Below are 23882 nucleotides of genomic sequence, written 5' to 3'. Positions count from 1 at the left end.
CTCCCACAAATGGCCAAAGCCATCACCTTAAATACTATCTCCAGCTAAAGACAAAAGAGGTTATTGGGAGTGGGGGAGCCACTTATGGGGGGGTGGGGGACTAGGAAAAGCATAGTAAACAAGGGTAGGGTTGTTATGCAGATTTAAGTCACTGCCTTCTCCATTGATAAGAGTTTCTAGAGGTATTTGGTCATCCCTCCTCTTCTTGGTACAGTGAGGGAGACACCCTTGGAAATGGAGATTTCCCTTATACATGTAAATGGCTCGTACAAAAGGGTGACTTTTGAGGCGCCGGGGTGGCTTCGTCTGTGAGTGTCCCACTCTCGATTTAGGTTCAGGTCATGATCTCTCTGTCTGTGGGTTTGAATCTTGCGTCGGGCTCCGGGCTGATGGTGCAGAGGCTGCTTGGGATTCTGTCTCACTCCCTCTCTCTCTGCCCCCCCCTCCCCTCTCTCTCTCTCAAAATAAATAAATAAAAACCTTAGGGGCACCTGAGTGGCTCAGATGGTTCAGCATCTCACTCTTGGTTTCGACTCAGGTCCTGATCTCATGGTTTTCTGGGTTCAAGCCCTGCATCGGGCTCTGTGCTGATAGCACAGACCCTGCGTGGGATTCTCTCTCTCCCCCTCTCTCTGCCCCTCCCCTACTTGCGCTGTTTCTGTCTCTCTCAAAATAAACAAACTTTTATTTAAAAAAAAAAAAAAAAACACCTTAGAAACAAAAACCAAAACGGTCACTTTTACTTGGATTTCAGAGCTTCTCCTAGGTCAGCTGTTTCTTAAAAAGAATCAGTTCGAGGTAACTCTTATGCCAAAGAAGAGTATTTTGGGATGTCACGTTCTGCTCCCCTTCGCGTGATAAATTTCTAGAACTGTACAATTGTCATGAATAGGGGAGCCATCCTCTATATGCGATAGAAACTCTCCTATGGTTTATTTCCTTAATTCTAAGACTCTATATTCATAAAAGAAATCACTGACTTAACAGCTTTTTCAGGAAGGATCAACAACACATTAAACGTACAGAAATTTGGGGGCGCCTGGGTGGCTCAGTCGGTTGAGCGTCCGACTTCAGCTCAGGTCATGATCTCTCTCTCCGTGAGTTCGAGCCTCGCGTCGGGCTCAGTGCTGACAGCTCAGAGCCTGGAGCCCGCTTCAGATTCTGTGTCTTACCCTCTCTGCCCCTCCCCTGCTCATGCTCTGTCTCTCTCTGTCTCAAAAGTAAATAAAAACATTTAAAAAAATCTAAATGCACAGAAATTTGTATTGTCTACCCACTTGTAATTGTGTGCATTGATCCTTAGTGGTCACAGATACCTTCTTCTTTAGTACAATTTGAGTCTGAGCCTTTCTCATCAAATGGAACCTAAACATTTAAAACTTACATTAGTGATGCTGATCTCTTTATAGAATGTTGATCCTCATTGAATATTACTGGACTTTCATGTCTTTCCCGACAGCATCTCTAGAAAATGCAGCTGTAAATTTTGGACACTTAGCTATTTAGTTTCTGAGAAATACAGACTTGATGACTCATGCGTCGGTCGCACCACCCTCATCGTCTTTAAACAATGCGCAGATTTATTCAGGGAGCTTTTGCTTTTGCTTTTGTCTCAGGATTGCATTGCCTAGCCCGTGATGGACAGTCTTCTGCACACAATTATTTCATGTGTCAGACAGTAATCATTTTGAAAACAATTTAAAGTGGAAATTAGGAATCCAAATCGATGTTAAAATCCAGCTCTTCGGGACACGCATGCAAAGTAAATAGCTCAACTGACATGAAAATAGGATTAACTCCTTCCCCACAAGGCTACATTCACACCTTCCATCAAACTGACGGCTTCCAGTTTCTTTTGCCTTTATAATTGTAAGACGATGCTAATTTCAGGAATACTAACCAATTAAAAATGTTCCTTTATAATGAAGAAATCCCACGCTCTCTATTATTTAAAGCTAATTGATTTCAGATTTTATATCCTGTAGGCTAGCCTCAAATGTTCAAATTGCCTCGGGGATCAGGCAGGTAACCTTGTACAACACAGTAGGGCTGGCAGAAGCCTGCTGCGGAGCTAAAGATCACATGTCCCTGCCGAATGATATGTACATCCCATTTTCAAGACAATTACAGCCATTTACCCATTTACATCCTCTAGGACCTTATTTATCTAATCTTTGTTGGACGTCATCAATTATGATGAAAGCTTGTATCATAATTACGTTTCCATAAATTGTTATTTCTGGCAGTTTTCATTTTAAGACATTCTCTTTGGATCCTCTGGTACCTCAGGTTCCTTTGTGATTAGGTCTTTTATCTTTGTGAGATCACTTTTGGTCTGTTTGGTGTCTCTTCCCTTGTATTCTACTTTGCTACAGGTGACATTTTTCTCTCTTCCTTTTCTGTCTTTCTGTCTCTACCACTCTGACTTGCTCCCTACCTTTTGTAGGGGAGGAAAATAGGACGGGTCTAGATTCTCAGCTGAGATCCCGCCGTAATAAAAAAGACGAACGGGAGGAAAACAAACAGAAGCTTAATAAAATGTATACGTGGGAGAGACCCAGGAAGACTGAGTAACTCCCCCAAATGTCCCAAGCCACCACCTTAAATACCACCTCCAGCTAAAAGATAAAAGGTGTTTGGGGTGGGGAGTCCGTTGGGAGGCTACCAGGAAAGGCGCTGTTAAAGTGAGGTTGTTATGCAGATTTAAGTTGTTGTCTTCTCCAGTGATAAGAAGTTCTAGACATCTCTTTGGATGCCCTTACAAATGGAGATTTCCCTTATACAGGTACTTGTCTTCCAGAAAGGTAACTTCTCTATTTCCAGAGGTACTCCTGTGTTTGCTGTGTGTAAAAACAAAAAACCAAAACCCCGCAAACCCAAACAACAACAACAAAGAAAACCACTCTAAAATAGTTCTTATACCAAAGAGGCATATTTTGGAGTGACGAATTCTACTGTCCTTCACTTGCATGCTGGAGTCTCAGAGGACCAGAACATGACCTATCAGTCTCTCCCTCTCCTATTGAAGCCCGGCCTAAAATACTATCTTTTCTTTTCTCTTCATTTGTATTTAGCATCCTTCATTCTCTTGTAATGTATTATTTGCCCGATATTCAATGATTACATAAATGACGTGTGGTCAACTGATCTGTGTCCCTTTGCTCAGTCACAAACTCCTACCGATAGCAGTCAATGCACAGAGGTAGGTGAGAGTGATGAATTTTATATCGCCATGCTTTCATACCCAACTACAAAGCCAAAAAAAAAAAAAAAAAGTTTCAGATTGAATCCTGAAGGGGCAGAAAACGTTGCCCTTCTTCCCCTCTAGGTTCTTTGGCTGGTCTAATTAAACTGCCATAAGACAGATGAACAGGAGAAACACAAATTTACTTACATACCTCTGGGAGCCCCACTAAGACACAGAGGCGGTCAGATAATTGAGACTGACCTTCTATCCAGAGCTAAGGAAAAGGGTGTAGGGGTCTGAGACTTCAAAGAGGAGGAAGCTGTTTGATGGGAAGATGTGGAGAACGAATGTCTGGTCAGCGAATATTTACCATGCCATGCCAATACGTCTTCCTGATAGAAAAGTTCTCTCTGGTAATGGCTCCCTTCCTGGTACAGAGTCCCTATCTAACTTCTCGTAGGCAGGTAAGGGACAAGTAAAAAAATTCTCCCCGAGTCTGCTGGAACCCAGTTGTTTTCGGGTCCAAATACTCCACATATCCAAAGTGGTACCTTCTGGGGCGGCATATTCTGCCCCCCTCTCCCTACCTTTACTGGAAGCTCAACGAAACTCCAGCTCTCTTGTCCTTCTGGGTCTTCTGACATCGTTTTCCCCTTTCCTTTATTTTTTATTTTTTATTTTTTATTTTTATTGAGATGTAGTCCATATAACACAGAATTTACCATTTTAAGTTTCTTTTTGAGAGTGAGTGAGCACAAGGGGGGGAGGGGCAGAGAGCGAGAGAAGGAGACAGAATCTGAAGCAGGCTCCAGGCTCTGAGCTGTCAGCACAGAGCCCGATGTGGGGCTCCAACCCTTGAACTGGGAGATCATGACTTGAACTGAAGTCGGATGCTTAACTGACAGAGCCACCCGGGCATGCCTAGAATTTACCGCTTTAGTATGTCAACCTCAATTCAGTGTCCAACATCTTTTTTTCTTTTAACTTTCTTTTTAATTTAAATTCCCGTTAGATAACATCCTGTGTAGTTTTGGCTTCAGGAGTAGAACCCAGTGATTCATCTCTTAAACATGATACCCAGTGGTCGTCTCCAAAAACGCCCTCCTTGATTCCCATCACCCACTTAACCCATTCCCTCCACGCCCTCCAGCAACCCTCAGTTTGTTCTCTGTATTTAAATCTTTTATGGTTTGCCTCTCTGCTTTTATCTTATTTTTCCTTCCCTTCCCTCATGTTCATCTGTTGTGTTTCTTAAATCCTACATATGAGTGAAATCATAGGATATCTCTCTCTGACTTGTTTCACTTAGCATAATACTCTCCAGTTCCATCCATGTTGGTGCAAATGGCAAGATTTCATTCCTTTTCATTGCTGAGTAGTATTCTCTCTCTCCCCCTCTCTCCCTCCCTCTCTCAATCTCTCCTCCTCCCTCTCCCTCTCCCTCTCTCTCTCTCTCTCTGTATATATACATACATATATATTACATACATATATATTACATATATACATATATATGTATGTATATATGTGTATACACATACGCATATATATGTTACGATATATGTAACATGCATATTATATATGCATGTTACATATATCTGTAATATATATGTATGTATATATGTATGCATATATACATATACGTATATGCATACAAACACACACCACTTCTTACCCTGTTTTTCAGTCAATGGACATTTAGGCTCTTTCCATAATTTGGCTATAGTTGATAGCACTGCTATAAACATTGGGGTGTGTGTACCACTTTGAATCAGCATTTTTGTATCGTATCTTTTGGATAAATTCCTAGTAGTGCTATTGCTGGGTCATAGAGTAGTTCTATTTTTAATTTTTTTGAGGAACCTCCGCACTGTTTTCCAGAGCGGCTGCACCAGCTTGCGTTGCCACCAACAATGGAAAAGAGATCCACGTTCTCTGCATCCTCGCCAACATCTGTCGTTTCCTGAGTTGTTCGTGTTAGCCATTCTGACAGGTGTGGGGTGGTATCTCAGTGTGGTTTTGATTTGTATTTCCCTGATGAGGAGTGATGAGCATCTTTTCATGTGTCTGTTGGCCATCTGGATGTGTCTTCTTTGGCAAAGTGTCTGTTCATGTCTTATTTCTTTGCTGCATTTCTTGTTTTTTTAGGTGTTGAGTTTGGTAAGTTCTTCATAGATTTTGGATACTAACCCTTTATCTGATATGTCATTTGCAAATAGCTTCTCCCATTGTGTTGATCTATAGATCTGTTTTTGTGCCAATACGACACTGTCTTGATGATTACAGCTTTTTGTTGTCTGATTGCTGAGGCTAGGACTTGCCATACTATGTTGAACAGCGGTGAGAGTGGACATCCCTGTCATGTTCCTGACGTCATGGGAAAGCCCTCAGTTTTTCCCCATTGAGGATGATAGTAGCTGTGGGCCTTTTATACATGGCTTGTACGATGTTAATATATGTTCCTTCTATCCCGACTGTCTTGAGGGTTTTTATTAAGAAAGGATGCTGTGGGGCGCCTGGGTGGCGCAGTCGGTTAAGCGTCCGACTTCAGCCAGGTCACGATCTCGCGGTCCGTGAGTTCGAGCCCCGCGTCAGGCTCTGGGCTGATGGCTCGGAGCCTGGAGCCTGTTTCCGATTCTGTGTCTCCCTCTCTCTCTGCCCCTCCCCCGTTCATGCTCTGTCTCTCTCTGTCCCAAAAATAAATAAAAAACGTTGAAAAAAAAATTAAAAAAAAAAAAAAAAAAAAAAAAAAGAAAGGATGCTGTATTTTGTCAAATGCTTTTCTTGCACCGATTGACAGGATCATATGGTTCTATCCTTTCTTCTATTAATGTGATGTATCACGTTGATTGATGTGCGGATATTGAACCAGCCCTGCAGCCCAGGAATGAATCCCACTTGATCACGATGAATAATTATTTTAATATACTATTGAATTCAATTTGCTAGTATCTTGTTGAGAACTTCTGCACCCATGTTCGTCGGAGATATTGGCCTGGAATTTTTCTTTATACTGGAGTCTTTATCTGGTTTTGGACTCAAGGTAATGCTGGCTTCATAGAATTGAGTTTGGAAGCTTTCCTTCCATTTCTATTCTTTGGAACAGTTTGAGAAGAATAGTTATTAACTCTTCATTAAATTGTCTGGTAGACTTCCCCTGGGAAGCCATCTGGCCCAGGACTCTTATTTTTGGGGAGATTTTTGATAACTGATTCAATTTCTTTCCTGGTTATGGGCCTGTTCAAATTTTCTATTTCTTCCCATTTGAGTGATGGTAGTGTGTGACAGTCTAGGGATTTGTCCATTTCTTCCAGATTGTCCACTTTGTTAGCATATCATTTTTCATAGGATTCTCTTATAATTGTATTTCTGTGGTATTGGTTGTGATCTCTCTTCCTTTGTTCGGGATTTTGTCTATTTGGGCCCTTTCTCTTTTCTTTTTGATAAATCTGGCTAGGGGCTTATCAATTTTGTTTATTCTTTCAAAACACCAGCTCTTAGTTTCATTGATCTGTTCTGCTGTTTTTAATTTTTTTCAATGTTTGTTTCTTTTTGAGAAAGAGAGAGAGCATGAGCTGGGGAGGGGCAGAGAGAGAGGGAGACACAGAATCTGAAGCAGGATCCAGGCTCGGAGCTGTCAGCACAGAGCCCGACAAGGGGCTCATACCTACGAACAGTGAGATCATGACCTGAGCCGAAGTCAAATGCCTAATCGACTGAGCCACCCAAGTGCTCCTTCACTGATCTGTTTTACTGTATTTTTGGATTCTGTATCATTTATTTCTGTTCCAATCTTTATTATTTCCCTTTTTCTGCTGGCTTTGGGCTTTATTTGCTGTTCCTTTTCTAGCTCCTTTAGGTGCAAGTTTGTGTTGTGTATTTGGGACCTTTCTTGCTTCTTGAGATAGGCCTGAATTGCAATGTATTTTCCTCTCAGGACTGCCTTTGCTACATCCCAAAGGGTATGGACTGTCGTGTTTTTATTTTCATTTGTTTCCTTGTATTTTTAAAATTTCTTCTTTAATTTCCTCGTTAACCCATTCATTCTGTAGTAGGATGTTCTGTAACCTCCATGTATTTGAGGGCTCTCCAAATTTTTTCTTGTGGTTGACTTCAAGTTGTGTTGTGATCTGAAAATATGCATGGTATGATCTCTGTCTTTTTGTACCTGTTGAGGGCTGTTTTGTGATACAATATGTGGTCTATTCTGGAGAATGTTCCATGTGCACTCAAGAAGAATGTGCATTCTGCTGCTTTAGGATGAAATGTTCTGAATATATCTGTTAAGTCCATCTGGTCCAATGTGTCATTCAGAGCCATTGTTTCCTTGTTGATTTTCTGCTTAGATGATGTGTCCATTGCTCTAAGTGGAGTATTACAGTCTCCTACAATTATGGTATTATTATCAATAACTTTGCTTATGTTTGTGATTGATTTATCTATTTGGGTGTTTTAAGTTGAGGGCATAAATGTTTACAATTGTTAGTTCTTCTTGATGGATGGACCCCTTAATTATGATATAATGCCCTTTTGCATTTCTTGTTACAGTCTTTGTGTTAAAGTCTCGTTTGTCTGATATAAGTATGGCTACTCCAGCTTTCTTTTGCTGTCCATTATTATGATAGATGGTTCTCTGTCCCCTCACTTTCAATCTGCAGGTGTCCTCAGATCTAAAATGAGTCTCTTACAGCAACATATAGATGGATCTTATTTTTTTTTAAATTCATTCTGATAACCTATGTCTTTTGAGTGGGGCATTTAGTCCATTTACATTCAGAGTGATTATGAAAGATTTGAATTTAGTGCCATTGTGCTATCTGTAGATTTCTTGTTTGTGTTGATGTTCTCTGGTCCTTTGTAGTCTTTGCTGCTTTCCACTGAGAAAGACCCCTTAGAATTTCTTACGGGGCTGGTTTAGTGGTCATTATTAACTCCTTTAGTTTTTGTTTGGGAAGATCTTTCTCTTTTATTCTGAATGACGGCCTTGCTGGATAAAGGATTCGTGGCTGCGTATTTTTCCTATTCAGCACATTGAATATTTCCTGCTACTCCCTTCTAGCCTGCCAAGTTCCACGGGACAGGTCTGCTACTAACTTTAGGTGTCCACCCTTGTAGGTTAAGGACCTTTTGTCTCTAACTCCTTTCAGAATTCTCTCTTTATCTTTGTATTTTGCCAGTTTCACTATAATGTGTCATCATGTTGATCTGTTTTTGTGGATTTTGACAGGAGTTATCTGTGCCCTTTGGACTTAGATGCCTGTTTTCCTTCCCCAGATTAGGGAAGTTCTCAGCTATAATTTGTCCACATAAACCTTCTGCCCTTTTTCTCGCTCTTCTTCTGGGACTCCTAGGATACAGATAGTGTTTTGTTTCATGGAATCACTTAGTTCTCTAATTCTCCCCTTGTGATCTAATAATTTCCTTTCCCTCTTTTTTTCAGCTTCATTATTTTCCATGATTTTATCTTCTGTTTCACCTATTCCCTGCTTCTTCCATCCTAACTGTCACTGTATCTAGTTTATTTTGCCTCTAAGTTATAGTATTTTTTAATTCATCGTGACTAGTTCTTAGGTCTTTGACCTCTGCAGCAAGGGTTTCTCTGGTGTCTTCTTTGCTTTTTTCAGGCCCAGCTATTAGTCTTATGACTGTTATTCCAAATTCTTATTCAGGTATATTGTTTATATCTGTTTTCAACAATTCTCTGGCTGTGATTTCTTCTTGACCTTTCTTTTGGGGAGAATTCCCGTCTTGTTGTTTTGGCTAAGTTTTCGTCTTTTGCATGTTGTAAAGGCTCATTATGTGTCCTGCACCTGTGAGTACCACTGTATTAAAAAGGGGTCCTGCACAGTCCACGGTCTGGGACTCCAGGAAGTGTTTCTGGTGTATGTTGTGTGCGTTCTGTTGTTGCGTTTTTGGCTGCTCTTTCCCACTGTTCGGTCCTCTGCAGACCTCCTCCTTGCTCGTAGTGGTGGTGATTGGACCTTTAACTAGGTGTGCTTTGATTTGTTTGTTGAAGTAACCCTGGAATAGAAAAAAAAAAAAAAAAGGTATGTGTGTATGGAGCCTGATCGCATAAAAAGAGAAAAAAGAAAGAGGAGGAAAGAAAACAGAAGAGAATCAAATACCTATAGGCCTAATTCCAGAGAAAGAGAAAGAGAAATAAAGAAGAAAGAGAAAACATGGAGACAGAATAGGATAAAAAAATATATATATATGTATATAACGAGAATTGACAAAGACCAAATCAGAAACTATGAGCCTGGTTTTGAAAGAAAAAAAAGAGGGAAGAAAGAAAAAGAACGAGTCGTCTGTTGGTTCTTGGGGGGTGGTGACTGTGCTGGTCTGGAGGAGAGGTCGGCTGTGTTGGGTCAGTCAGTGTCACTCCAGTAAATAAGCAGTTACCAGGCCCGGAAGGGCTGGGTTTGGTGTAAGCCTGTCCCACCTCCACTGGGGGGCGCTGTGCTGCTTCCTGAAGTCCCACCGTGTTGGTGTTGCGGGGAAAAATGGCGTCACCCCAGTCTCTTCTCCCCGGACTGGGTGTCTCACACCATGGTGTTCAGGTAGCCGTCACAAAATAGGGAGGGCAGCCAGCAGGCACCGTGTCACAGTTCTCCTGTGCCTTCCATTTGGCTCTCGGCTGGGTTTCAGAACCCCTGAGATACGGAACCCCTTTCTGGGGTTTATTTTTGAGAGGGAGAGTGTGTGCGTGCAGGGGTAAGGGAGGGGCAGAGAGAGGGGGACAGAGGATCTGAAGCAGGCTCTGTGTTGACAGCAGAGAGCCTGATGCAGGGCTTGAACCCACGAACCGCGAGATCATGACCTGAGCTGAAGTTGGGTGCTTAGCTGACTGAGCCACCCACACGCCCTAACCATTAGCCCATTTAAAGGGTGCAATTTAGTGCCATCTAGTATATTTACAGTGTTGCATAACCATCACTTCTAATTCCAAGACATTTGCATCACGCCAGAAGGAAACCCTATACCCATCCAACAGCATCTTACCAGAAATGTTCAATCAACACAAATATGACCGTATTCTAGAAGTGAGTTTAGCTAACCTTCCAACTGGAGGCAGGCCAGGTGAATTTTCCAGGAAAGCAGTTGAACATAGGACCATTCTGGAATGAAGCCAAAGGTGCCATTTTGAAAGGTTGGAGATCTCCAGGTACACCAGATTTCTAGAACCTGTTCCAGTAAAGACAGTGCCTCGGCAATACTTGCAAAGGATCCATTCATTTTGAATAGAATCACTTAACTCACTACAGCTCCTCTCTAACATCCTTTACGGTAATGAACAAAGTGTCTTGTGTTGATCAAAGATAAGCTACTGAGACATTTTGTCAGCCCCTTCTGAAGTGTGGGCTTCTGATAAAAATTTGCTAAACTCTCCCGGAACATATATTCCTAATTAGAGTAACTGACCACCTTTAGAAGGGTAGATTGCACCTAACAGACTCAGTCGTACATATCATATTGTCCATGTTGGATTACCACACTGTCACATCATATACACAATTAACTTGAGACCGGAGGGAATATTAAAATTGAGCTCTCAAGGAGCACGTGTCCCAGGGCAAGCTTGAAATGGTAGCCTGAATCTCCTGGCCCCTCAGTTGTCCTCAGTGACCACGTCTTCCTCCGTGTGTGATCAGGTTGCCACGTTGAGAGTGATTCCAAGGGTCGAACATACGTATTGTTCGTACAACATGGCACCTGAGCCTAATAAGGAAGGTATTTCAATGGGCCTTCAGCTGAAGAGGCAGTCATTTGTCTGCTTCATCATGGAAGAAAAATGGGCTGTGTTATACTTACCGAGAGGCCCAGTGTTCCAGAATGGTTAAGGAATTTTCAAGAGCATTTTTGACGATCTCTGATTTTTACAGTAAGTACTATAGAATCCACCTCTCCCACCTGAGTCCCTCTCCAGCACTCCCCTCCCCGCGTTGTAGCAGGATGCTCGCACAGAAAGTCGTGACACTGAGGCTTTTCTCTCCAGGAAGCAATTTTGATCTTGCCGGCATGGGCTCAGAGGGTTTGTGCCTGAAAGACTGAGCCCCGAATGCCGCGTGGTGTAGCATTTTATGCGTTTTCTACTTCTTTGTCTCCATATATGGGTAGCATATAGACATACAGTCTGATTGGCGGGGGCGGGGGGGAGGGTCTCACGTTACAGGGTCATGAGGGATGTCATGTACAGACATACAGAGCCGTGAGGAATGTCACGTACGCACATAGCCAGGTTGCCTTCCCTTATCTTGAGGTCTTTTCTCACCACATTCCTTAGGGAGGGGACCCCCACACCAACACATACACAGTGTAAGATGAGACTGGTTGGCATTGAGCTAGGCTCTTTGAAGTTCCTGGAGAAGTTTGAGGTGGGATCTCCGGTGCGCTGTAAGAATTTCACATCTTCCTATTGAAAGAATATTCAGAAAAAATATTAGTTTGTCTACATAGTATTCCCCCCAGCCTTGCCCGTAGGGTACATGTTCCAAGACCCCCAGTGGATGCCTGAAACCACAGGTAGCACTCAACCATATGTAGTGGGTTTTTTTTTTTTTCCGTATACACACATGACATACCTATGATAAAGTTTAATTTGTAAATTAAGCACCGTAAGAGATTAACAACAATAAGTAATAATAGAACAATTTTAACAATATACTGTAATAAGTTACACGAACGCGGGCTCTCAAAATACCTCATCGTGCTGTACTCGCCCTTCTTACGATGATGCGAGACGGTAAGACACGCGTGATGAGATGAAGTGAGGTGGGCGATGTAGGCATTGGGATGCAGTCGTGGGCTCCCGTCGACCTGAGCACAGGGCGGAAGGAGGATCATCTACCTCTGGACCCAACTGACCGCGGGCCACTGAAACTGCAGAAAGCGAAGCCATGGATACGGTGTGGGGGGTGGGGGGGGGGACTACTGTAACTTACATATAGAATCCCACTGCGAAACCCGACAGATAGTACTTCAGCTTAGAGCAGAGCTGAATGATGGATTTGTTGCTTGGGTATCGTTTCCTTATCCTAACCAGACAGTGATGAAAATACAGTCTTTGTATATGGTAACCTAGATTGCATATCTGTTCGCAGAGCTGATGTGTGGAATGTCTTGGTGAAACTCTCCACTTTTCGCTTTACATCAACAGCAAGTATATAAGCAGTAGCCGTATTGACTCTCAGTTTTGATGAAAATTTTCTTGCCATTTCTTAGCTTCTAATTATGATCCCAACAGGTATTATCTTTTGATGCCTATTTAGAAGATGAATTGCCTGATAAAACTCAAGAAAAGTATAGAATAAGACGCTATAAAATCCTCTTCTACCTCGAAGATGACACAATTCAAGTAAATGAACCAGAGTTGAAAAATAGCGGACTGCCTCAAGGTACCTATTGAAAGCAGAGTTACGGTTCTCTGACTTGTAACTCCCACCTTTATATACTGCCTTTCTCTAGGTTTTTATATATATTTTTTAATCTTTATTCACTTTTGAGAGACAGAGAGAGACAGAGCATGAGTGGGGGAGGGGCAGAGAGACGGGGAGGGGGGGAGACAGAGACTCCGAAGCAGGCCCCAGGCTCCGAGCTGTCAGCACAGAGCCCGACGTGGGGCCCGAACCCACGAACCGCGAGATCGTGACCTGAGCCGAAGTCGGACGCTCGACCGCCTGAGCCACCCAGGTGCCCCACCCCCGTCTCTGGCTTTTTAAAAGGCGCCATATACTGCTTCGGTGTCTGACTTGTTGGTGACCGAGAATATGAACATGCCATTGGCCTGCGGTTATTGATGGTGACTTACTGGCTTTCTACTCTGCCCCCTCCCACCCCCCACCTCAGCATGGGCCCTTTGTCTTGCTCTTAATAAGCAAGACAAGTCTTGGTATATTAGTTTTCTTTCCCATGCTGCTCCAGTATGAGTAAACCCTCCTGTATCTTCAGTCTCTTTACTATGATCATATTACTTCTTCACAACACTTTCAAGGAGAAGAGAGGAGACTCGTCCACTGTCGCTTCCAGATTTGCATTCTCTCTTCTTTCTTCCTTTATCTTTCCTTTAAGTGCTTATCTCATCATTTATTTTGAGAGCGCGCAAGCACATGTGAGCAGGGCAGGGGCAGAGAGAGAGAGAGAGAGAGAGAGAGAGGTGGAGAGAGTCCCGAGTAGGCTCGGCATAGAGTGGATCCCGATGTGGAGCTTGAACTCCTGAGCCCTGAGATCATGACCTGAGCTAAAATCAAGAGTCAGATGCTTAACCGACTGTGCCCCGCCCCCCCCGCCCCCCCCAGCCATGCACCTCTCTCTCTTCTTTCTTGAATTCACAGCCATTTGCTTTAACCACCCTCTCTTCCTCCTCATCCCTGTTAACTACATACTCTGATGGCTCTTCCGCAGAGGGTCACTGTTCCTTCACCCCTCCCCTCCCCCATGTACCAGTCCTCTTTATCCATACTCCATCTCAGCCAGTTAACTCTGTGATGTGGCCACCAGAGGAGTTAATCCTAAACTGCATTATTAAGAGTAGGGTGGAGATCAAGGGAGGTGACTGATTTCTTCTTGTGCTAGGAGTCCTTCACCTGGGACAGTGCTGAGATCTGGATGCCTTCAGGGGGCAGCAACCACGGTGGTAAAAGGCCTGAAAAGTTGTCATGTGTAAGGCAGAATAGTGAAAAGGGATGTTTGTCTGTAAAGGGAAGATTCGGGTGTGCCTGGTGAATTCAGGAATCTGAAGGGCTGCCATGGGGAGGAAGGATGACCTAATTTTCTGTATCCTCAAGGATATGACCTGGGGGGGGGGGGTCAGAATTCAGGTCAGTAAGAATAATTTTCTGGCAGAGAGCTGCCAGAGATTGTATGGGATGTTTCTGGAGGAACATGGGGGTCAGGGTCAGGTGTGGGGGTAGAGAGGGGTGTCATGTATTTGGTCCTTGGTATAGATAGGGGGCAGGTCAGGGGTTATTTTTCACTGATAGCTTAGTAGATGTATGGGAGGGGGTCGTGAGCTTAGTAGAGGTATGGGAGGGGGTTGTGTGTGTGTGTGTGTGTGTGGTGGTGTAGATGACCTTCCAAGACCACTTTGACCCCTCAGGAGCCATGATTCTTTGGTACAACCATCTGTTCTCCACGTAGCAGCCAGAGTGTCACGTGGGGGTATTACCTTGACGCGGCGCCGTCCTCCAAGAAGTGTGCGTGCGGGCTCTCCCAGAGGCCACGGAGCAAAAGCCTCATGGACCAAATTAAAATGCATCATCACGTGACGCGTGGAAACAATTCGAAATGTACAGTGAGACGCGAGGGGGAAAGAAAGGAGTTCAGTTCGCACACGTAGGACGAGGTACGGGTGGGTGGGAGGACCGCTCCGCCTGAATCCCGGGGTAGGCCGTGGTCCCGCCGTCTTTGCTGCGTCAGTCTTGACGACCAGAGTTGAAGTTCAAGCAAGGAGGACCACAGACAGAAGGGACCCTGGGCTCACAGCACACCTCTATCAGAGAGACCCAGGGAGAAGAGGGCCTGGCCACAGCTGTAGTCATGGGGTTTGTTTGTTTCTCGGCGAAAGGACACCTGGGGCCAGAATGGGTGTCACCAACGAATGAGTGACCAAATTGAGGCCTCATGAATATTGAGTGCTCATGAATATTTACTGACTCTTGTATATTTGTTGTGTCATGAATATTTAGAGCCCAGGTGCCTCATATATATTTAATACCTACAGAAAATGAATTATCTCTGGGTCCTTCCATCTCCTCCTTTCTGTGTTTGACACATAACATACCCTGCTTACCCTTATTTAACCCATCTTACGAATTTCTGCCTATGTTGAAGAGACTTTGTTCCTTACCAACTACTTATCTGGGCCCGTTGCCTCCCCGTTGATATACCACGATGGGTACTATGGGGAGAAACAGAGAAATTTGGGGACCATGGGTCTCTGAGTATAAGGTCGTGACGAGGCAGTATGCAAAGGATTTCCTTCAGTGTTGATGAGATTGAGGTTTTCTTGGCACATAGCTCCATTGCGTCCGGATGATGAACTTGGGGCCAGTCAGCATTGCCAAGAAGTGTTTGTCGAATGCCTACTCTGTGCCGGGCACTGTGCTGGCTCTCCTGGAGCTAGCAGGTAAGCAGGTTGGAGAGGAAAGGGAGTGACTATAGCCCAAGAGTTTTGCAGTTGTTCAGGTTAGCAGGTGCTCAGTGTCTAAACCTGGACAATGACAGTAGGAAACAGAAAACACAGGAGAGACCTGAGAGACATTTGGTTGGCAGAGTTGATAGGCATTGACCAACAACTAAATATAGAAAGTGTGCAAGGGGAATGTCTAATGACAGGTGCTTTGTCAAGTCCTTGATAAAGTACCTGCTTTATCACTATCTCATTTAATCCCCCAACGACCATCTAAAGTAGGTCATTGTCAGCTCTCCAAGAAAAAGAAACAGAAGGAATTTGCTTCATCTGAATCTTAACAGGTCGCCTCAGAGCTCACTCTGCGGTCGGTCGAAAAGATGGTGATATAGTAGTAAAACCCAGAAGCACGGAGCAGGGAGCAATGTTCGGGGTAGAGGTAGGGTATCCTTGTTCTGACCGTGAGGCCTTTGAACGTGGTTGGGACATCTGTATGGTGATGCCCGCCATGTTGGGATGTATTTTCAGGAAGAAAGTCAAGACTGGAGGTGTGGACTGGGAATCGGGGGTGCTCAGATCGTGAACAGAATCAGGCTTATTCTCCCATGTTGGAAGAGAGGCACTGTTGAGGTGGTGGAAAAAGGAAGAAGACTGGATTTAGTGTCTGCACTTTGTTTTACTAGTGGGGGGGAGAAAGGATTAATGTGAGGAGAGGATGTGAGTGGTCCTCGTTATTCTTTGCGCTCTGACACACTATCCACCCCGGGGTCTTTTGATTTCGAGAATTTGTGCCTTAACGGCAAGTCTTTTAGGAAATATGGAAATGCCTTGATGTTTTAAAAAAAGATTCTCTGACTTCCGAAGGAAACTTCTTTTAATGTTTGCTTCTGTATTTATTTAGGGGGAGAGAGAGCGGGAGCAGGAAAGGGGCAGAGAGAGAGAGAGAGAGAGAGAGAGAGAGAGAGAATCCCAAGCAGGCTTCCAGCTTTCAGTGCAGAGCCCAGAGTGGGGCTCGATCCCATGAACCTGTGAGATGATGGCCTGAGCTGAAATCAGGAGTCGGACGCTTAACCGACTTGAGCCACACAGGCGCTCCTACAGACTTTTATGGTTGGAAATATGACACTTTATGAAGGGACAAGAAGTCTTTAGACTCTTTAAGGTCGTTTTTAACCTATACAAGGCAGTTTTTAAAGATTGACAATAATGTATTAGAAAATGTTGGAAGAATTCAGAACAGAAAGCAAATTCACAACTTTTTTTTTTATTTTTTTATTTTTTTTAATTTTTTCTTTTTTTTTTTTTAACGTTTATTTATTTTTGAGACAGAGAGAGACAGAGCATGAATGGGGGAGGGTCAGAGAGAGAGGGAGACACAGAATCTGAAACAGGCTCCAGGCTCTGAGCAGTCAGCACAGAGCCCGACACGGGGCTCGAACTCACATACCGCGAGATCGTGACCTGAGCTGAAGTCGGACGCTTAACCGACTGAGCCACCCAGGCGCCCCAAATTCACAACTTTTAAATTCTATGAACATCTGTTTTACCTGTGTGTTTGTAAGCGATGGTATTGCCTTAGTCAAAAAATATTCTTATATTTTTATACTAATATTTATGTTTATAAACACTTATTATATTTACAGTCACTTGAATGCTTTACTCCAACATTCTCTAAGCTTTTTGCCTGTTTTTGATTACCTTCCCCACGTGACATCAAATTTATACAAATGATAGACTGGGGATCACAGGATATCCCGAACTTTCATCAGTGCATTGTTTTTATTTTTTTTTTAAAGGTCATTGATTTATTTGGGGGGGGGGGGGGGGGGGGGGAGAGAGAGAATCCCCAGCAGGCTCTGCACCACCAGCAGAGCCCGACATGGGGCTCGAACCCACGAACCGTGAGTTCATACCTGAGCCGAAGTCAGACGCCCAGGTGCCCCGGTGCATTGTTTTATTATTATTCCTGTAGCTAACTGCCCCGTCTAGTGAGTCTTTGGTTTTATTAAACTATCCAAGAAGAAAAATGAAAGGTAACCTCTATGAGGATCTTGGAAAGGCTTTTGTTAAGACTTCTCGATTCTCTCAGCCTCTTGATTTCAAATCGAAGCGCACAAGCGGATTGCAGAGGCAAACTGATGTTAGTCATAATGACGTATTTGAACATTATTAGGGAAGTCGGGGGCAATGTTATTCATAAAGACCCGGGGCGGGGCTGGGGGGGGGGGGGGAACAACTCTGAGTAAAAGGCGACTTGTAAAGTCTCTTGAAAATTTCGGAATTTCTGATTGGCTCTTCCTGATCAGGACGTTGTCTCCGAGGGAAGACACAGCTCAGGGGGTATGCACGGAATACGCGGTCATCACGATCCGTAACAAGACTGAGTTTGTCAACAGCAATTCCTGGCGGGCTCTAGCAAGCACCGTGGAAAGCAAACACAAACCAGCCACTCCATCATCAAGCTCTGTTTGGCAAGAAACCAGTCTGTCTGGAAATATTTAATATGATGATTCCAGTTCAGGAAGGTCCATTTGGACAGAGGCTCCTTGGGAAAAAAATCACGTAAACATCTTCTTTGGGCTCTCTGAAGTTAAATGGGGAAAAAGAGCAAACAAGCTTTGTGAGTCAGCGGCTCAGATCTCAGTGGGACGGGGTAGGTGGCGTTTCTTTCAGTTGTATCTTGACTACTTTGGGACTGCTTTTCATGTACCTGTGGGCCCCGGAGAGGGGCTAGGGGTCCTATTTAGGTGATGCCCACTGATGGTATTCCTGTGACTCCCATAGGGCATCTACATTTTCCAAATGAAACGGGAGGTCAAACGCTTTCCTTCTTTTGTGGAGCTGACCACTGAAATGAGCGCACGTAGGGGCACCTGGGTGGCTCGGTCGGTTAAGCGTCCAACTCCTGATTCCAGCTCAGGTCATGATCTCAGTTTCGTAGGTTCCAGCCCCACGTCGGGCTCTGTGCTGACAGCTCCGAGCCTGCTTGGGATTCTCTCCCTCTCCTTCTCTCTCTGCCCCTCCTCCACTCATGCTGTCTCTCTCTCAAAATAAATAAATAAAATTAAAAAAAAAAAAAAAGAAATGAGCACACCTGGATGAATTGGCCTCCCCCTTCAGTTGCCTCTCCTGTCATGTGATTTTTTTTTTTAGGGAGGGGGGAGTTTGGAATAAGCCAGAAACAAGAGAGGCACAATGCCAAACTAGGCATTCAGTTACACACAGCTTCTAATCAGAACGACGTATTTGTAATGTTCACGAATCCATGCTGGCAGAGAGGTCGATGTGTGGTATAAGTCACGTCACTGTCACACCTCAAGGCTTGCTTTTATTTTTTGCCAGGACATCACTGTCTTCTTGGTTAGACGTGTCATATGTATAGAGTTTGTTGCTGTTCTGTTGGAATGTGGTTAAAACAATGTTACACCAAGCCAAGAATGTCAGAGGTTAATCCCAGTAGTTTTACTTCCAATTGTCTAAGAGAATCATTGTTTGTCGGCCACTACTCAGTCCAGACTAACCTATGGTAAAGAAAGGCTAATGATTAGAAAGGTACCATAATTTTCTGGTGAGGTCTATGCCAGCTGTTCTCAGCTGAGAACACTCATCAGAATCTCCTGGCCCACTCCAAGAACTTCTGATTGTGCAGACCGGGGGGCGGGTCAAGAACCGGCTTCCATTTCTTAGCGTGTCCTTGGTTAAGAACACTGATTGCTGGGATGCCTGGGTGGCTCAGTCGGTTAAGCGTCCGGCTTCGGCTCAGGTCATGATCTCCGGGTTGGTGAGTTTGAGCCCCACGTCGGGTTCGCTGCTGTCAGTGTGGAGCCCATTTAGGATCCTCTGTCCCTCCTTTCTGTGACTTTATATATTTTTTATACTGTAGGATAATCTAATCAAATGTAATCGCAAAATATTACATTCATATGTCATTCATTCACGTTGGGCATATAGTCCATCTAAGTACTGCATCCCATAAAGCAGAGGAGGGATGGTGGTAAGGTTGCCAGATAAAATACAAGATGCTTAATTAAATTTGAATTTCAGATAAGCAATAAAGTTTTTAGTATGTCCCAAATATTGCCTGGGACCTACCTGTACTAAAATTACTCACTGTTTATCTAGAATTCCTATTTAATTAGGCATCCTATATTTCAGTGTGCTGACTAAATCTGGCGACCCCAGAGGGTAGACCTTGGGGAAGGGGTTGCCATTGAATGGAACAGAATAGAATTTAAGAGTGGAGGTAAGTCATTGACCTGTGAAGACAGGTGTTTGGTGCATGGGGGCTGCTCAATAAATACCTGTTGAAGAAACAAAGGAGAGGAGGGAGGAAAGATAAAAGGAAAGGGCAAGTGGTAGACAATGTCCATAACAGAACGCAGGCATCAGAAATGGCACCAGATACTTTGAGGGATCGGAAGAGGAAACGCCAGTATCCACTAGAGAAGACATTTGAGTGGTACCTCACAAGTTTCTCCAGATAAAGATGAAAGATGAAGGTATATTTATTAGCCAAAAGGGACAGCATGAGATCAAGAGGTGGGAAAGTGGTAGGGGTGGAGTTGGGAAGGTACTTGGGAGCCGATCCTGGGGTGTGTAAGGAAAACTAGGAAAGGAGGCAATGATATAAGGGGACATTAGAGCACCTGTCATGCTAGCGTTTGGGGCTCATTTGGTGGCTAGGGGGGACATGCATAGGATCATTTTTTTTTTAAAGTTTATTTTATTTTGAGGGAGAGAGAGCGAGCAGGGGAGGGGCAGAGAAAGAGGGAGCATCTCAGGCAGGCTCCACGCTGTCAGCACAGAGCCCGACGCAGGGCCCGATCCCACAAACTGTGAGATCACGACCTGAGCCAAAAATCAAGAGTCGGACGCTTAACCAACTGAGCCACCCAGGTGCCCCAGTATTATTATGATCAGAGGCAAGGAATTTTCTTTTCTTGAAAAAAAATTTTTTTAATGTTTATTTTTGAGCGAGAGAGAGAGAGACCAGAGTGCGAGCGGGGGAGGGGCAGAGAGAAAGGGAGACACAGAATCCGAAGCAGGCTCCAGGCTCTGAGGTGTCAGCACAGAGCCTGATGCAGGGCTCGAACTCACGAGCTGTGAGATCATGACCTGATCCGAAGTCGGACGGTTAACCGACTGAGCCACCCGGGCACCCCCTGGAGTTTTCCATTTTGTATTCTTTTGCTACAAGACAGGTGTCAGACTATCTGTATATTTAAAAAAAAAAAAAAGTCATTCTTATAACACCAAAACGCTAAAGAAGGACATTTTGTAAAAATCAAAATGGAACAGTCATTTTAGCGGAGGAATAATCGTGAACATAAGAGAAGATACTCTGTTGTGTCTGAGCACACTGAAGGGTCTTAACATTTTTAGGATACAAACTTAGTTGACACAGCGACAGGTGGCAATTCCGGTATGAATATTCATTCACCTAAGAAATCCCTGTCTCTAGACTCAGATGTATCCTAGGTGTGCGGTGTTACTAAAATGAACTAAACATACCGAAAGTTTAGAGGTAAGAGGTGGTAGTCTCAATTCTGGAAGGTGAATGTCTAAAAACTAAATTTAGTGGTATGACCAAAGATCTAAAGCAAGTCCCAAGGGGGTGAAATGAAAATGCGTTAAACATAAATGGATATGTCATCATTTTGATCTAAACCACAGGGAAATGTTGGAAAGTTAAAGCTTGCAGAGCATAATCAGATAGCCAGGGTCTTTAAAAAGGAAGAGAGAGAGAAAATATGACGATCGGGAGGAGCTTAAAAGCAGGCACCCAATGCGCGGACATCTGCCCAAATTGTCTTTATGGGGCAGTCAAGAAGGCAAACGTTTAAAAATGTAAAGGGTAGAGGTGGTCCTTCCGTTCTTGTTTTTCCAGTTTTAGAGCATTATTTTTTACTTATATACTTTGATCTCATGGTTCATGTGAAATTTCTATTTCTTGTTCTGGAATGCCATCCTGCCCATTTCTTTGGCATTCCAGAACAGATTCTTGCTGGTGGGGTTTCTGCCGTTTACCATGGAGGACTATAAACACACACAGAATACCAAGAAATAGAAATTTCGATCCCCGAACGACACAGTTGAGGGATACCACGAATATATTATTGAAAGCTCTCAGGTGCAACTGTCCATTTCAAATGGCCCACATACTTGTTTTCTAATTAGTGTGGAATTGTGACTTTGGATTTTAAAACTATTTATTTATTTACTTACCTTGAGAGAGAAGCAGAGCGAGTGAGCAAGCAGGAGAGGGGCAGAGGGGGAGGGAGGCAGAGAATCCCAAGCAGGCTACGCGCTGTCAGTGCAGAGCCCGACACGGGAGCTCGAACACAGGAACCATGAGATCACGACCTCAGCTGAAACCAAGAGTCGGAGGCTCAACCGACTGAGCCACCCAGGCGCCGCGTGGCTTTGGATTTCTTGTTATTGAAAAGTTTCCTATTTAGTGTTAGGCCTGCCTTTTCTTTCCAACCCACGAATGGTCAAGGCTTTTCTTTGTTACCTCAAAGAGCTTCTCTAGCCTCTTGGGCATGCCCTGTGGAGGAGAGGTGGGAGCACAGATAAGGAAATGTGGGAGTCTGGGAGGGTATGGGGTCAGCTAATGCAGGGGTGGTTCCCCCCACCCAGAGGGGGGCGTTGGTGCAGCAGGCAAGTGGGCTCTGCTCAGAAAATTGCTTTTGGGGAATTAAGAGAGGCCGTTCTTTTGGAAGAGCGACTCTATCTTGTCGCTCTCCTTTTCTGGCGGCCGGCAGCAATTCTCCCAGTTTCTATCCCGTTTCGTTGTTGTTTTCAGTTGATGTGTGTGTTCTGAGAGAGAGAGAGAGCACTCGTGCGCCCACGTGGGAGTTGGGGAGGTTGCGGAGAGAGAGAATCCCAGGCACCCTCTTCGTGGTCAGCGCGGAACCCGATGTGGGGCTGGAACTCACAAACCGCAAGATCCTGACCTGAGCTGACATCAAGAGGTGGATGCTTAACCGATTGAGCCACCCAGGCGCCCCCCCCATCCTGTTTTGCCTAGAATACTCCCTCCTCTCCTTCACTTACGTAATCTGTGGCTAGTGTTCAGTGAGATGTGGCTGAGCGCAAACCATGGAAAGGGCTGGTATCTCCTTAGAGCTTGGAACCCCAGCTTTCAAGATCTTTTTCTGCCATTTGTTAGGGTGTGACCCTCGGGCATGTCACTTGGCCGTGTGGAACCTTGACTTTCTTATCCATACGCTGGATTCTTCTGTCTCGTGCATTATCAGCCTCGTGGGACCAGTGAAGATTAAATGAGAAAATGTATATGAAGGCATATGCTAGGGCCGTGATGTTGATTCTGATTATTACTATTTAAAAGCTCTGGGGCGCCTGGGTGGCTCAGTCGGTTGAGCGTCCGACTTCATCTCAGGTCACTATCTCGCGGTCCGTGAGTTCGAGCCCCGCGTCAGGCTCTGGGCTGATGGCTCAGAGCCTGGAGCCTGCTTCCATTCTGTGTCTCCCTCTCTCTCTGCCCCTCCCCCGTCCATGCTCTGTCTCTCTCTGTCTCAAAAATAAATAAAACGTTAAAAAAAAAAAAAAAAAAAAGCTCTGTAGGTGGGCTGGTTCTTTCCACCTAGAGAAATAGAGCATTCCTATTCGAAGTCTTACCGAACAGAAATCAGCATAACCTGCTTATTTGAATTTTTATAATGAAGTCCAAATGCAAGATAGATGGAATTTCTGAAGGAGCTCCTGGCCACTGAATAAATTTTATATATCTTAAAAACTGTCACAATATAAGTATTTTTAAAGCGATATATGATGGTTTCTGAAAATACCTGAAATGCCCATGCTTTTATAGATGTTTCAGTATGCAATTTGTTCTCACTGTCTGATCTTGAATGATCAAATAATTTGCATACTGTTTTCAGTGGCATGAATTAAAGGCTAATTGAAGTATAATTTTTTGCAGTAAAATTATATCATCTTTTATGTAGTACATTTAAAGATATTCTAGGCCAGTTCTAATTTTATAGTTTTATTATTTTAATTTAATGTACCAAGTAATTAAAAATTGCTACAAAGAAAAGAAGATGAAAATCATTTTAGTTAATTTCCCCTTACCAGTGTGAAAAGATGATTAGTAGAATAATGGAACAGAGCTTGACACAGTTCCTGGCACATAAAGATATTCATGAAACGTTCCATAGTGAATAGGAATGAATAATTTCCGAGTACTTCTAGACTTTGGGAAAAGGTGCCGTTCTCAGTGCTATAGAAAATGCGAAGAAGCTTGCTTGACATCTTTATACTAAAATACTTCCTTCCCTACAGAGGTCACCCAAGCCGCTTTTACTTCAACCGTCAGACCCTCAGCTTGCTCTGCTCACCTCTTTCTCTCTTTAAGCTCGTGGGGTAGATTCTCAGGCCAAAGTCAGTCACAGATGTTGAGAGACCGTTCTCCACGGTATCTCGCATTTTGGTGGATCTCATGAGCAGAGACGCTGCCTGCTCTTTGTTCTGGACTCTCTTCCAGGATGTTTACATGGCAGACAGCTTTGGAAGGCAAAGGTAGTCTCTCCCTCTGGAGCAAAG

At 44.0% G+C, this 23882-nt stretch overlaps 1 protein-coding gene across 2 annotated transcripts in view; it reads left to right on the top strand.

Annotated features, from left to right (window-relative positions):
• EFHC2 (EF-hand domain containing 2) overlaps positions 1–23882 on the top strand; it is a 212067-nt gene that overhangs the window by 63758 nt on the left and 124427 nt on the right. Inside the window, exon 3 of one of the 2 annotated variants that reach the window (XM_049644581.1) lies at positions 12432–12582. The exons of the other annotated variant lie outside the window; for it this stretch is intronic. Within the exon in view, the coding sequence (XP_049500538.1) occupies positions 12432–12582 (151 nt within the window). The remainder of the gene's footprint in view (positions 1–12431; positions 12583–23882) is intronic. 2 annotated transcript variants of the gene reach the window in all.

This window comes from Panthera uncia, chromosome X (assembly GCF_023721935.1).
Source record: "Panthera uncia isolate 11264 chromosome X, Puncia_PCG_1.0, whole genome shotgun sequence".
NCBI lineage: Eukaryota > Metazoa > Chordata > Mammalia > Carnivora > Felidae > Panthera > Panthera uncia.
The sequence above is the reverse complement of the archived record's forward strand: the minus strand, read 5'-3'. Positions and strand labels throughout refer to the sequence as shown.